Source organism: Eulemur rufifrons, chromosome 15, assembly GCF_041146395.1.
Source record: "Eulemur rufifrons isolate Redbay chromosome 15, OSU_ERuf_1, whole genome shotgun sequence".
Taxonomy (NCBI): Eukaryota; Metazoa; Chordata; class Mammalia; order Primates; family Lemuridae; genus Eulemur; species Eulemur rufifrons.
Genome location: NC_090997.1, coordinates 39,461,876 through 39,475,644, shown reverse-complemented (window position 1 = coordinate 39,475,644; position 13,769 = coordinate 39,461,876). Strand labels below are relative to the sequence as shown.

Below are 13,769 nucleotides of genomic sequence, written 5' to 3'. Positions count from 1 at the left end.
CCAACTTATTAGAATAGCCAAAATCCAAAACACAGACATCAAATTCTGGTAAGGATGTAGAGCAAAAGAAACTCTTTCATCACTGGTAAAAATGCAAAAGGGTACAGCCATTGTGAAAGACAGTTTGGCAGTTTCTTACAAAACTAAAAACTCATACTCCTTGGTATTTACCCAAAAGAGTTGAAAACTTACATCCACACAAAAGCCTGCATACAGATATTTATAGCAGCTTGGGTGACAGGGTAAGACCGTCTTTATTCATAACTGCCAAAACTTGGTAGCAACGGAGGTGTCTTTCAGTAGGTGAATGGATAAACTATGGTATATCCAGACAATGAAATATTAATCAGTGCTAAAAAGCAATGAGCTATCAAGCTATAAAAAAACATGAAGGAATCTCAAATGCATATTACTGAGTGAAGGAAGCCAATCTGAAAAGGCTACATATTGTATGATTCCACCTATATAACATTCTGGAAAAGGCAAAACTATGGAGACAGTAAAAATATCAACGGTTGCCAGGCATTAGGAGAAAGGGAGGGATGAATAGGCAGAACACAGAGGATGTTCAAGACAGTGAAACTATTCTGTGTAATATTATCATGGTAGATACATGTCATGTCATAGATGTACAACACCAGGAGTGGACCCTAATGTAAACTATGGACTTTGAGTGATAACGATATGTTAATGTAGGCTCATGGATTGTAACATATGTACCACTGTGGGATGTTGATGTTGGGTTCACTGATAGTGAGGGAGGTTGTATGTGTGTGAGGGTAGGCGATATATGGGAACTCTCTGTACTTTCTGCTCAATTTTGCAGTGAGCCTAAAACTACTCTAAAAAATAAAGTCTATTAAAATCTTTTTAAAAAACTTGGGAAAAGAATCGTATGTGATGATACCTTTAAGCTATTAGATCCAGTAAGGAGACTCTGGGGCCACATTTATAATTACCAGTTGCCACACAGGTCAGACAGTGAAGACAAGCTATATATAATTTTCACCAGAGGATCCAACATGATACTCTAAACACCAAAAACATTAGATACTATGAAGAACAAAGGGAGAATTGAAAGAGCCAAGTATAGCCCTAAAACTATAGACTATATTGATGCCATAAATAATTAGAAAATCTATATTAGAATTCAAACTTTTGGGGTTTTTTTGAAAGTTCATTAAGGTCCACTCCCATGTCTTCCCTTAATCCAATATTTATTAAGAATTTTGCTGCCATGCCACTAATACATTTGCTTGAAGAAAATAATTTTACAACTTTGAAATTTTAGTGTCATTTTATGCTACAAAGCTTTATTTACAAAGTTCTTCAGAATATGTCAGTTGTCCACCCACTATTCCAAGGGTGAAATGATATCAAATAGATTACATTTATAGGAAAGCATAAAACAGAGAAACCAATTCTATAATTTAATATACACACTATCATTAGTGGTTGTTGTTTTTAAAGTTTTCTTTTGAGGATAATCTACAGAATATTTTTGCTGATAATATTTCAGAGTAAAGTTGTCCTCAATAGCAGATTTCCACAGGGAATCAAGAACATTAACAGTTCAATATATTTTACAGGTATCATTTAACAGATAAAGAGTAGCTGCAAATTATTTTTTTTCCCATTTTTTTTCAAAAGTCTTGGATGATGAAGAATCATGACTTTCACCACCGCTATAGTGCTCATATAAAGTCTGAAATTAAAAAACAAAAATCTGTTTTGTAATATTTTTTAGTTCAGCGTATTATCAGATTAGTAAAGGTATCTCAACATATTCTAAAAATAATAGGTTTATCTCTCTTACTCTTATAATTGAGAAATTATTTTATAAACTATTTGAGATAAGAAAGAATTTTAAACACCAAGCTTGGCCTTAAGAATTACCTATCATGAGATATAGCTCAATCTTTCTATAAAAGAAATATAACATAGCTATTAATAAACATATGAACCTTCAAGACCTTCTTGATCTCCCTTACTTTTTCTTAAATAAAGCCAGTCTTAGATAAATTCCTATATGTAAAATATACACATTAGGAAACAATATATATTCTCAGATGATATTTAAATAAACAGAAGACACAAAAATTATCATAAAAATGAGTACAATTAAGTATATTAAAAATCTATGTATTTAAAAAAAGATTTAAGGCTTAGCTAACATCTAAGATGGCAGACATCTTTGCCCTCAAGGAACATATAACTTCAGTGATAAAGGTAACTAATTCACCTCAATTTTATTTACAAAAGGCTTTGAACAATACATTGGTATAAACTTAAAACATGGAGATATGAAATATAGAGCAAATACAAAACAAATTTTGTCCACTTTTAATTCCTAAAGCCATCAGCACTTGAAAAACTTTAAGGAAAAAAAATGTACCTTATATCATTGCAAATATAATAATAGTGAATGTATAGTAAATTCACTTTAGAAATGTGTCCACGTTCTTAGTAATGTAGACTGATTTTACACTTACCCCAGAGAGCTAAGAGCAACATTAGTTTAAGCTAACATAATTTTATAATAATGTTATTACTGAAATATGTAATTAGTAACTGCCTGGTAGCTAAACCAGTTGGTCAATAAGTATTCACAGGGTGCTAGAAATGACTAGGTGTTTGATGACAGTGAGACCCAAAATCATGGTATAGATATAAACAGGCATTGGGAGGCTAAAAAGCTTGAGACATGTACTTTGAGAAATGTATTGACTACTATGTTCAGCTTCACAAAAGCCATTACATGTGATGTCTCTAAGAAGGTATAAGAAAAAAACTGGCTAAAAGAATACATTCAAAAGTTGTGTTTATGATGGTGCAGAGTTAAAAGATTCTGATATTAAATTTAATCCAGTTGAAATATGAATGCACCTTATATGACAATCTGCTTTGAACTGTGCTGTATTAACAATAAGAATATAAATCAAATAAATCTGTATTTGTCAAAAAGCACAAATGAAGTATCTAAATGTAAAAACAAACTTCATAACTGATCTGATGATTGGACCAACTTTTCTCTGGACTACCCATTTCCATAAGTGTCTAACTCACTATATAAAACAGTTAAAATTAAAGTAGACAGAGAATAGATATACTTACTTTAGCAGCTTTCAAAATGGAGTTAGGAGAATTCAGACCAACAAGTTGACCCAGAACATATTTCATTTCTTCAGTGGTTCCCTTAGCCATTTGGTTACCTATAAAATAAATCAATAACATACTGGTACTAATAAGAAAGTCCACTATAAATATACATTTTGTTTAACAGCACAATAACTGGCATTCTAGTAATTTATCACTAATCATAATCCCTTACCTAGGAAAAGTATAAATGAATACCAGCAAGTAAAGAAAGGTGATTTAATTTACTTTGCTATTTAGCAAAATAGAAACTTCCTTAAGGAAGGAGGCAGGGTTAAAGTAGCCATTCAGATTCTGCTCTTTGTAATAATTAATAGGCTGTTTATATTAGTAATCTAGTAAACAAATTTTTAAAGCAGTAGTACCTGGATGAGTTTGAATTTGAACATATGGATGCACCAAGAGCTCAGGAATGGATATCCTCTGTTTCGGGTCCCTTATTAAACAACACTATAAAAATAAAGAATTTTTTAAAAAAACAAAGCAGATTTTCATATATGATACTGATAAAGTATTTTTCCAGATTGCATCATATTACAAAAGTTGCTTTCTAGATATGCCACTTAAATAATGATAAGATTATTTCACCTAAGTCACTTTTTCAAAATTCCCAAATATCTATCTATCTATCTATCTATCTATTTATTTAGAGATAGGGTCTTACCCTGTCACCCAGGGAAGAATGCAGTGGCACAATCGTAGCTCACTGCAGTTTGAACTCTCAGGGGCTCGATCAAGTGATCCTCCTGCCTTAGCCTCCTGAGTAGCTGGGACTGCAGGTAGATCCCACCAGATCCGGTTATATTCATAAGTTTTAACACTTAGTTTTACCTTAGTTTAGTTTACCTTCAAATTAAAGTAAACATGCCTTTAAAAGCTAATTCAGTCCTCAATGCCTTTTGATAGAACAGTTATATTTAAGACAGTTACACAATTCCAGTCACCTTAGCTATTTCTTTAAAGTAAATAATTAGTTATGTGAAATGTCCTTCTATATCCATAGATCAATATTACCTTTAACACATCTTGAAGATCTTTCTCTGGAATATCAGGAAATTCAATTTCATGATTAGGGTCAATTATGGCATGTAATTTAGAAATCTGATTAATTATATGCTGAAATGGTGTTTTCCCATAAGTCATATAGTATAAAATGCATCCTAATGACCAAACATCACTTTTGGGGCTTATCTAAGAAAAAACAAAAACAAAAAACCAAGTTGCTATTATTTTAATAGAAAATGTAAACATAAAATATTATATATTTTAAAATATATGAATATGTATACATATATAGCTTAATATTTAAAATCATAATTAAATCTCAGTAATTATGAGTGAGTACTAGATTATGTATACATGACAAAACATTTGTTTCTAGTTTTCATTACATTTGGTTATTTCAACAAAAAAGATGAGCTTTACATCCTTCCACAAACTCACAATTAAAATATTTCAATTGAGGTAAAATTTTTTCTTGACAGCTTGTAAAAATATAAAACTAAAAAACATAACTACAAAATTTAAATCTACTTGTTTTCCTCTGAGTTATGGGATAATAAATTTTTATATAAATTCAAAGTATGCAAACATTTTTAAAAGCTTATTTAAATTATACAGTCCTAAATCTAAGAGCATAAACTATAGAATCAGCCTGGGCTGGGCTTGTATCCTGGTCTAATCACTAGCTGGTAATTCTATGTGTCTTGTTTCCTCACCTCTAAAATAGAAGTAAGTACATTGTCATAAGCATTAAAGGATATAAGCATGAATACGGTTAATCATAGAGGATAGTTTCTGGTTATAGTAAGTATTCAATAAATATTAAATGTTCACATTAAAATCTCATTAGAAATAACCAAAGCAGTACGATAATAAAATTATCCTTTTGACTTTAAAAAGAACATGAATAAGAACAAACATAGCAGTGGACATAATAAATGAGAATGGTTATAAACAAAACATAACTATATGCACTCCACAAAGGATAAACTTTGACACAGAAAGCTGTGGGGGGTGTGGTTAGGAGGAGAAATGGGCATATAAAACCAAATACAAAAAAAGAAAAAAGAAAAAAGTAACACCACTAAAAATTAAATTGGTTATTTAAATCAAGAAGCTAGGAAAAAAATAAACCTAAAGAGAATACAAAGAAGAAATTAACAAAGACAAAAGCAAAAGTTATAAAACGAATGAAAATAGAATTGATAAATGAAATCAAGACTTGGTTCTTTAAGAGCAATAAAATCATGCCAAATTAATCAAGAAAAAGAAAAAAGACAGTAAATCTAAGTTTTAGGAGAAAAGTAGAGACTAAACAGATATAAAAAGAATTTTGTAAGAGGGAATATTTGGCAAAATTTTATGCCAGTTATTGGATAAAAATATATAAAAGCCACAATTTTCTAGGAAGGAAAATACAATCTAGTAAATAAAAGCACATTTATCAAGAAATGATTTTGAGCTGGACAATGTACTTAGTGTTTTTATATTCTTTCTCATTTAATTTTCAATCTCTTTTAATATAGGTACTGTTTATAAACCCAATTTATAGATAAGGAAACAAAGCAATTTAAGTCACTTGGCCAAAGACAGTTGTTAATGAAGAGGCAGATCTATGTATGACTTGAATATAGGTTTCTGGGACAACAATGTATGCTTGCATCCACTTGCTTATACTGATATAGATAAAGGATAAAGGAACCCAAGGCATCATGGCAGGCAAAATGGGACCCTGATAAGCAGTACTAATTAGTTTGACACAAAGTTCAGTGAGGTGGTGAAATAAAGTAAGTAGAAAAGTAGCCAGTGGCAGGCCAGAAAAAATTACATACTTTAGTTATACTTGTAAATATAGAATTCACAAATGAATAAATGGTGAAAAATACATATAAGAATCAAAGAAGAAACAAAAAAAAAAGATAGCAATGTCTTTGTAATGGCCTAAAAAGTTTTAGAACTTAAAGAAATAACCTTCAGTTATCTGATAAGCTTGTTCAGAAAATAGTGTATTCCCTATGGATGCCAGATAAATGGAATATAAACAATCTTTACAGTACCTTTGACTTGGATTTCCCATTCTCTCTTGAGGAAGACATATCCTTGATTGCTTCTGGTGGCATATAATTAACTGTGCCAACCTATTTGACAAGTCAGAGAAAATACAAATCAAAGAATATATTTCACTCTGCTTTAAATTTTTTAAAACATGAATGCTAGATTCTTGGAAACTTGGATATTTACAGATTTCAGTGATATACTTAAAAAATTCAAATAACTGCCAACAACGTTAAGATATATATTAAATTTCTTCACAAGTCCAGCATAATGAACTGGGTTCATAATCAGAAAAACTGACTCTTTTCAGAATGCTGTGCTTTTTCTATGATTATAGTGAGCAATGAGTAATTTCTGCCTTAAAAACTGTTCAGGCTAAAATTCTATTGATGGAGGGACCTGATTATCATTCATTTTTGTGCTGGAATAGGCTCAACATTTTTTGAAAAATAAACCAATCAGCCAACCAACAATATATTAATATAAACATCTGTCTCCCAGTACTCCTTGGGCCCCAGTCCAAACTGAAATGGGATGGGCATCTAAATCACTTGAGTTTCTACAATAGAATTATGCCAGCCTACATCGCATTCATCTAATTCTAAAATAAATGGTTCCTGCTGGGCATAGTGGCTCACACCTGTAATCCCAGCACTTTGGGAGGCTGAGGTGGGTGGATCACTTAAGGCCAGGAGTTCTAGACCAGCCTGGGAAACATAGAGAGACTCTGTCTCCACAAAAAATTAAAAAATTCGGTGGGCATGGTGGCATGCACCTGTAGTCCTAGCTACTTGGGAGATTGAGCCAGGAGGATTGCTTAAGCCCAGGAGCTGGGGATTGCAATGAACTGTGATCACACCACTGCACTCCAGTCTGGGTGACAAAGTGAGACCCTGTCTAAAACAAATAAACAAACAAACAAACAAACAAAATGGTTCTGCTTTCAGACACAGAATATCTATACTTTAGGGTCTTGCCATAGAAGGTACTTTAAGCTGATTTACGAGTCATTGTTCAACTACACTTTTGATAAATGATTGTCAAATGGAATTGTTTAAAGGGAATGCTCTCCTTCTATTCCTCCTAACAAAGTCTAGTTTTACTCCAGGGATTAAGGTAGATCCACATCAGAAATCTGTATACATGGAACACATCATCTTGGCTCCAAGTAAGATTCTCTTTCAGCTATACCTTGGTGCCATTGCTTTAGCTTTTATGAGACAACTTCATTAAGTTTACTATTGCATATCCTATTATAAAAATGCCACTGAGTACAATATTTATTATGGCATTTCCAATATGAAGGCCCACTTAAATTTTTTTCCAATTTAACTCATAGGGAAAGATTTTCTTCTCTGGAAGAACAGAAATAATCTTACCTCATTGACAATGAAAAACATAGAACTGCAATTCCCTTTTTGTTTGTTATCAAGAAATTCTGAGCCAAATTTTCAGGTCAATTTTAGATCATGACTGAAATGATTTCCATGGCAGGTATTACTGCTTTTCTACCTCAACTATAGGAAAATTATTCAAAATTGCTGGATATATTTCTATTTGATCTTGACTTTCTATTCTAAATAATATTGATCATGATTTTGATTTTTTATACTTATAGTATGTATTCTTATTAAAAGACTTCAAATCCTTTGAAGAATGAGGGAGGTAAAAATATAATACCCATTAGCAAAATAACACTACACAGGTGAAAAGGAATTGAATTATACTGTGAGGTAACCAACTATTTCTTAAAAGTCTTACCTGAGAATCTTTAACAATACTTGTTGTATCTGGTTGCATTTGGTTTGCAATCCCAAAATCAATTAGCTTTAGCATTCCATCAACTATCAGAAAGTTGGCAGGTTTCAGATCACTGTGAACAATGCCTTCAAAATAAAAATCCATTATAATATTAGATAATGTAAGACATTCTAAGGACAAAAAATTTCCCAATGTTCAAGTCAAGAAGGTTCCTTCACGTAGTGAATCCAGTGAAATATTAATTTTTGTATATTCTACAAATATATAGCACTAATTATGTGCCAGGAACTGTTCTAGGTTCCATTGCTTCTACAGTACTGAATCACCTAATCCTCACAATGCTGACATACATACTACTCATAGTACCATTTTAAGGTGAGGAAACTAAGACAATGAGAATTTAAGTAATTTGTTCAAGGTCACAAGGCCTAAGTGACAGCATCATTAGTTGAAGCCAGGCAGTGTGGCTTCAGAAGCTATCCTCTTAACCACTATGATTCACTCCTCACTAGAGAGCATTATAAATTATAGCGCCAGATGGTAAGACCCTAATGCTCCTGACACATCCATCCCTACAGCTCTGATCTCGATCACTGGTGAATTATTTTGTAACTTATAGAGAGATATAAGAAGGAGATAAATTATAATTATCTAGGTTAATGGTTATAATAAAAAAAAAAAAAAAGGATAGGATAAGGCAGAAAAAAGCCTTAAAAAGAATCAAGGACAAGTACAAGTAAAACCCAACCAAGAAGGTAGGCTTAGGAGTAAAAAAAGTAAAACCAACTCATATTTTTAGAATGTCTGAATCCCAAAGTCTTAGATCTGCTACAAATCAAGTACTTAGAGGTAAGGATTAAAGACTACATTAATACTGAGAAAACAATACATTTTGCATTATGTATAAGAGGCTTGAGTTCGTGTCCTAAATTCTTTGGGTTAATAGTATTTTATTTTACTTTTATTTAATTAATTAATTATTTATTTATTTTGAGACAGAGTCTTACTATGTTACTCCAGCTAGAGTGCAGTGTTGTCATCATAGCTCACTGCAGCAGCAAACTCTTGGGTTCAAGCAATCCTCCTGCCTCAGCCTCCTGAGTAGACAGGACTACTGGCACACACCACTGTGGCAGATAATTTTTTCTATCTTTAGTAAAGACGAGGTCTGGCTCTTGCTCAGGCTGGTCTCGAACTCCTGATGTCAAGCGATCCTCCCACCTTGGCCTTCCAAAGTGCTAGGATTATAGGTGTGAGCCACCAAACCCAGCTGGGTTAACAGTATTTTAAGAAATGATTTTGTTTCTTCATCTTTAAATAAACTTTCAATTAACAACTTTCAATGAACAAAGTTCATCTTGTTAAAGATATCAATAATCAATGCCTTAAAATTATAGGTGTATTTCTCTAAGATGACATTATTAATATATATTCTAAGTTTACATATATAAAGAGATTTTAAAATACCATGTTGATGGATTGTGTGAACTGCTTCCAACATATTTTTCCAGTAACTCTTGCGTTCCCATGGATCAATGGATTTTTTCTTTTTAAGCCAACTATTAAGATCAATATTTCCACACTCCATTACCATATAGATGTACTGGTCTGTGATTTCACTGCAATTAAAAATAAAAGCAACAAAACAGTAAATGGCTAGGTCATATTAATTAAGATTTACTAAGTATTTACCTGAAGAATTATGGTAGAAAAAGTTTTCTTTTTAAATTTAAAAAGAATTCTTACTAATCATAAAGACGGATGATCTTATCACTGTGTTGCTGTAGTTTATTCAAATAAGCTATTTCATTCCGGTAACTATCAATAGTTTGGTTATCTGCTTCTTCTAAGTTCACATATTTTATAGCATATATCTGTTTCTTTTCATTCAACACCTGAAATACCTATATATCAGAACAAAGAGAAAAGTTTAGGATGCTCTATTTATACACTATTACAATGTTTAAAAATTTATTAGATAATTTTTCTTTTTAATGAGGAAGAGGCATGGATCTTCCATGCCCTCTCTAGACAGGCCAGCCTCCAGGAACCTTTACATGTTTAGCTATCCAGAAGCTCCTACATTTATTAGACAATTTTAGGTTGAGAAAATTCTGAAGGAAATATTGATGTCAACAACTAAAAATTTCTGGGCCTATTCTGAGTATAAAAGGAAAAAAAAATAATCCTAATAGTAGTCCATTCCCAACCACCTACATAATGGGCACTCAATAACTCAAAGGTATAAACCTAAAATGTTTCTATTACTGTATCAACATATAAAAAAAGTAATTTAAATTCATACATGTTCGTAACAGTTTGTTGGATGCCTTAACCAGGGAAATAGCATAGAAAAAAGACAATAAAAAATGTTAAGGACAAGCCAGGTGTGTGCCTGTAGTCGCAGCTACTTAGGAGGCTGAGGCGGGAGGATCACTTGTACCCAAGAGTTCAAGTCCAGCCTGAGCAAAATAGTGAGACCGTGTCTCAAAAAAAAAAAAATTTAAGATGACTACAGGCTATAATAGTCGTCAATTCATTTCACAGATGGTGTTTTTTCCATTATGCCTAGAGTTGATAGTTTCATTCATGTGATAGAGATTATTAATATATATATTAATTATAAGCTATTAGTATATTCAGTTGTGAAAAGTAGAGTAGATCCAATTTCCAAAGTCAAGTTGGCAAGAACAAGATGTTCTTGTAAGCATGTCATGAGGATCTCTGAGGTCAAGGTCTGATTGCTCTGGCTATAATGGACAGTTAATTTCTGAGTAATACTGACAGGACAGATAATATTTTGAAAAGTAGAAAACACTGCTAATGTGTCTAATTTTTGGCAAATAGGAAACAGGAATGGTGCTTCTAAAATCCCAGAATTCAAATACAAAATACTAGTAAACACAAGAAAAACTATATTCATTTATCCCTTTGACATGTTTAAGTAAAAATTCATTAACCTTGACTACTCAGTAGATGCTGGGAAGGAATAAGAAAAGAGTCCAGGTATGTACGATGTTGATGTGCAAAAACTGCACTAATAAGGATAGTCTATCAGGCCCTCAGGTACACGTTAGTTACCTTTAATTTTTAAGTACAAAACTCTAACAAAGTATTACTGGTTTTACCTAGATACACAGCAAATTAGAGGGGGATACAGCATATAACAGTGATAGAGCAAGTGGCAGCAGAAAATAACAATGAAAATGATAAAAGGAATTTTAAAATAACAGCATAAAGCCACTTGGTATAAGGTAAACAGCCTCAAAAATCTCAGTGAACTGACAGCATCTACTGTTGTGTGGTACAACATTGACATCTATGACCTTGAATCTGGTAGCTATATTTTATTTGTATGCTCTGTTTAATAAGGTATGAGGTGGTATATTTGTGCAATGATATGGCTTTGTATCATAGAAATAAAATTTAAAGATTATAGAAAACACCACCCAAAAAATATAGGATATAAAACTTTGGACTGTTAATAGAAGGAAATACCTGCATTTGATTTCCAGCTCTACCCTTATGGGCAGTCTAACCTTGGGCTAAGTTCCTTAATCTCTCAAAAATTAAATGCTGTTGGTAGTACCTACTGCATAGGGTTGGAAGAATAACTCAGATGATTAATGTCTACAGTGTTCTGCCATGTTGGAATGAAGCAAATGTTAGCTATCATCATTAAAGACATTCATGTCAGAATAAAGCAGATGTTTTAAAACATGTTAAACTTATCAGATATATCAGAAAATAGACTTGCAGTATATTAAAGCTATTTATATAAGATTTCAAAATTTCTGAGCAAATGAAAACTTTTCACTTTTTGCATGTATGTGTTTATTTTTTTTCCATTGTCTCTGTTCTGGCAAAACTCTTGCAATATCCTGTGAGCTAGATTAGGTAGGCCTTATTTCCATTTCATAGAGACGGTGACAGAATTATGATTTGTCAGTTTCATGGGAAATTAATGAAAGTAGCACTAGACAGGCTAATGTCTTGACCATTGTTGTCAGCCCCATGACTGCTCTACATGCTCTTAATTAATACACCAAAAGTTGGTCACTGCCTCAACTTTGGAATAAGAAGAACATAAATGGTAGTAGTTTTATAAAACATGTTACTCTCTTTTTCTCTGAGGCATGTTGATTTTTTCAACTCCATCATAATCATTAAATTAAATGATAGTTTAAGTGAACTCAGAAAAGACAGGCCAGCCATAGCTTTACCGATTGGAACTTTACGTAATTGAGCTTACAACTTTGTTATACTCCAAGGAAAAAGTGTTTAAAACACCATTAAGACTACTCTACAGTCTCTGGATACATGCGACTAAATAAATACCTCTCATAATTGTTAACACCTTGACACAATTAAAATGTAGCCAAATAACCAAGTAGTAAATATTAACCAAAGAATTTCTATTAAAGCAATTAAATTAGGTAATTCAAATTGATAAAAATAGCTGTATTGTCCCTTTATTCCCATGCCTAAAATTTGATTCAAGGGAAAGAACAAAGAAAATATATAAAGAAAAGAAATTATTAAATAATATTTATTGAAGACTTAATACACATGGTAATATATATAACTTATCTTTAAGAAGTTAAAAAGACAGCCTTAAGCAAGTCTAATTATTCATCTGGATTAGAAAATTATAATAACATGTAAAATGAGCCCAACAGTGTTTCGTACATCATCTTGAACAACTTATAATAGCAAACTAGCCAAGGAGGAACAATTTGTTTATTCAACAAATTCATTCAGTCCCTCTCTGTTCTAGGTACTGTTCTAGACACTGGAGCTAGCGTCTCTAAGCAAATTAGACAAATATCCCTATCTTCATGGAGCTCACATTCAAGTGCAGGGGGACACAAACAACAAACCAAATAACTAGATTACACAGCATGCTACAAGGTAAACTACAGAGAAAAATAAAGCAGGAAAGGGGAATGGAGAACACCAATGTCTGGAAGGTGGGGATTGTAGTTTTAGAGTGTGAGCAAGGAAGTCCTAACTGAGCAGATACTTGAGCAAAGACATGAGGATATCTAGAGTAATAGACTGTTGTGTTAAAATAGACCATGAGGAAATGAAATCAGTCAAACACAGACAGACAAACACCGCATATTTTCCCTTACATGTGTAATCTAAATTAAACTCACAGAAGCGGAGAGTAGAATGGTGGTTACCAGAGGCAGGGGGATGAGAGGAATAGGAGATGATTGTCAAAGGGTACAAAGCCTCGGTTAGATAAGAGGAATAGGTTTGATTTCTGAGATCAATAAGATAGCATGCTGAATATAGCTAATAATTGAATATAGCATACTCTAATACACTAGGAGAAGAAATGTCTGATGTTCTCATCACAATGTTAAATATTTGAGATGATAGATATGTTAATTCACTTAATTTAATCATTCCACATTAAATCAAAAGATCCTAACACCACTTTGTACTCCATAAAAATATATAACTATAATTTGTTGATATGCAATAAAATAACAGACAGGCGGGCAAGGACTGAGTCAATGAGACTTATTAGGAGGATAATGTAATAATCCAGGTGAAAATACAATAGTTGCTTCAACCAAAGTGATAATATTAGAGATGATGAGAAACAGATTTTTTTGGAGATACTCTGAGGAAAAACCACCAAGATTTGCTGATTGGCCAGATTGTACGTGTGAAAAGTAAGAGGAGTTGATTTTTTGGCCAAGCAATTGGAAGAATGAAGTTGGCATTTACTGAAATGGAAAAGACTATAGATTAAGACTTGTGTTTGGACATATCATTTTAAA

The 13,769-nt window shown here is 32.4% G+C and overlaps 1 protein-coding gene across 2 annotated transcripts in view; it reads right to left on the bottom strand.

Moving 5' to 3' along the window:
• Positions 1-1,282: 1,282 nt before the first annotated feature.
• Positions 1,283-13,769, bottom strand: part of TTK (TTK protein kinase) — a 36,459-nt gene continuing 23,972 nt past the window's right edge. The window contains exons 15-22 of one of the 2 annotated variants that reach the window (XM_069488374.1): positions 9,721-9,878; positions 9,442-9,593; positions 7,975-8,099; positions 6,216-6,296; positions 4,171-4,347; positions 3,522-3,606; positions 3,115-3,212; positions 1,283-1,705 (exon numbers count right to left, since the gene is read on the bottom strand). In XM_069488374.1, coding sequence (XP_069344475.1) covers positions 1,622-1,705; positions 3,115-3,212; positions 3,522-3,606; positions 4,171-4,347; positions 6,216-6,296; positions 7,975-8,099; positions 9,442-9,593; positions 9,721-9,878 — 960 coding nt within the window. In that variant the 3' untranslated portion in view covers positions 1,283-1,621. The remainder of the gene's footprint in view (positions 1,706-3,114; positions 3,213-3,521; positions 3,607-4,170; positions 4,348-6,215; positions 6,297-7,974; positions 8,100-9,441; positions 9,594-9,720; positions 9,879-13,769) is intronic. The other variant, XM_069488375.1, reaches the window with a different exon arrangement.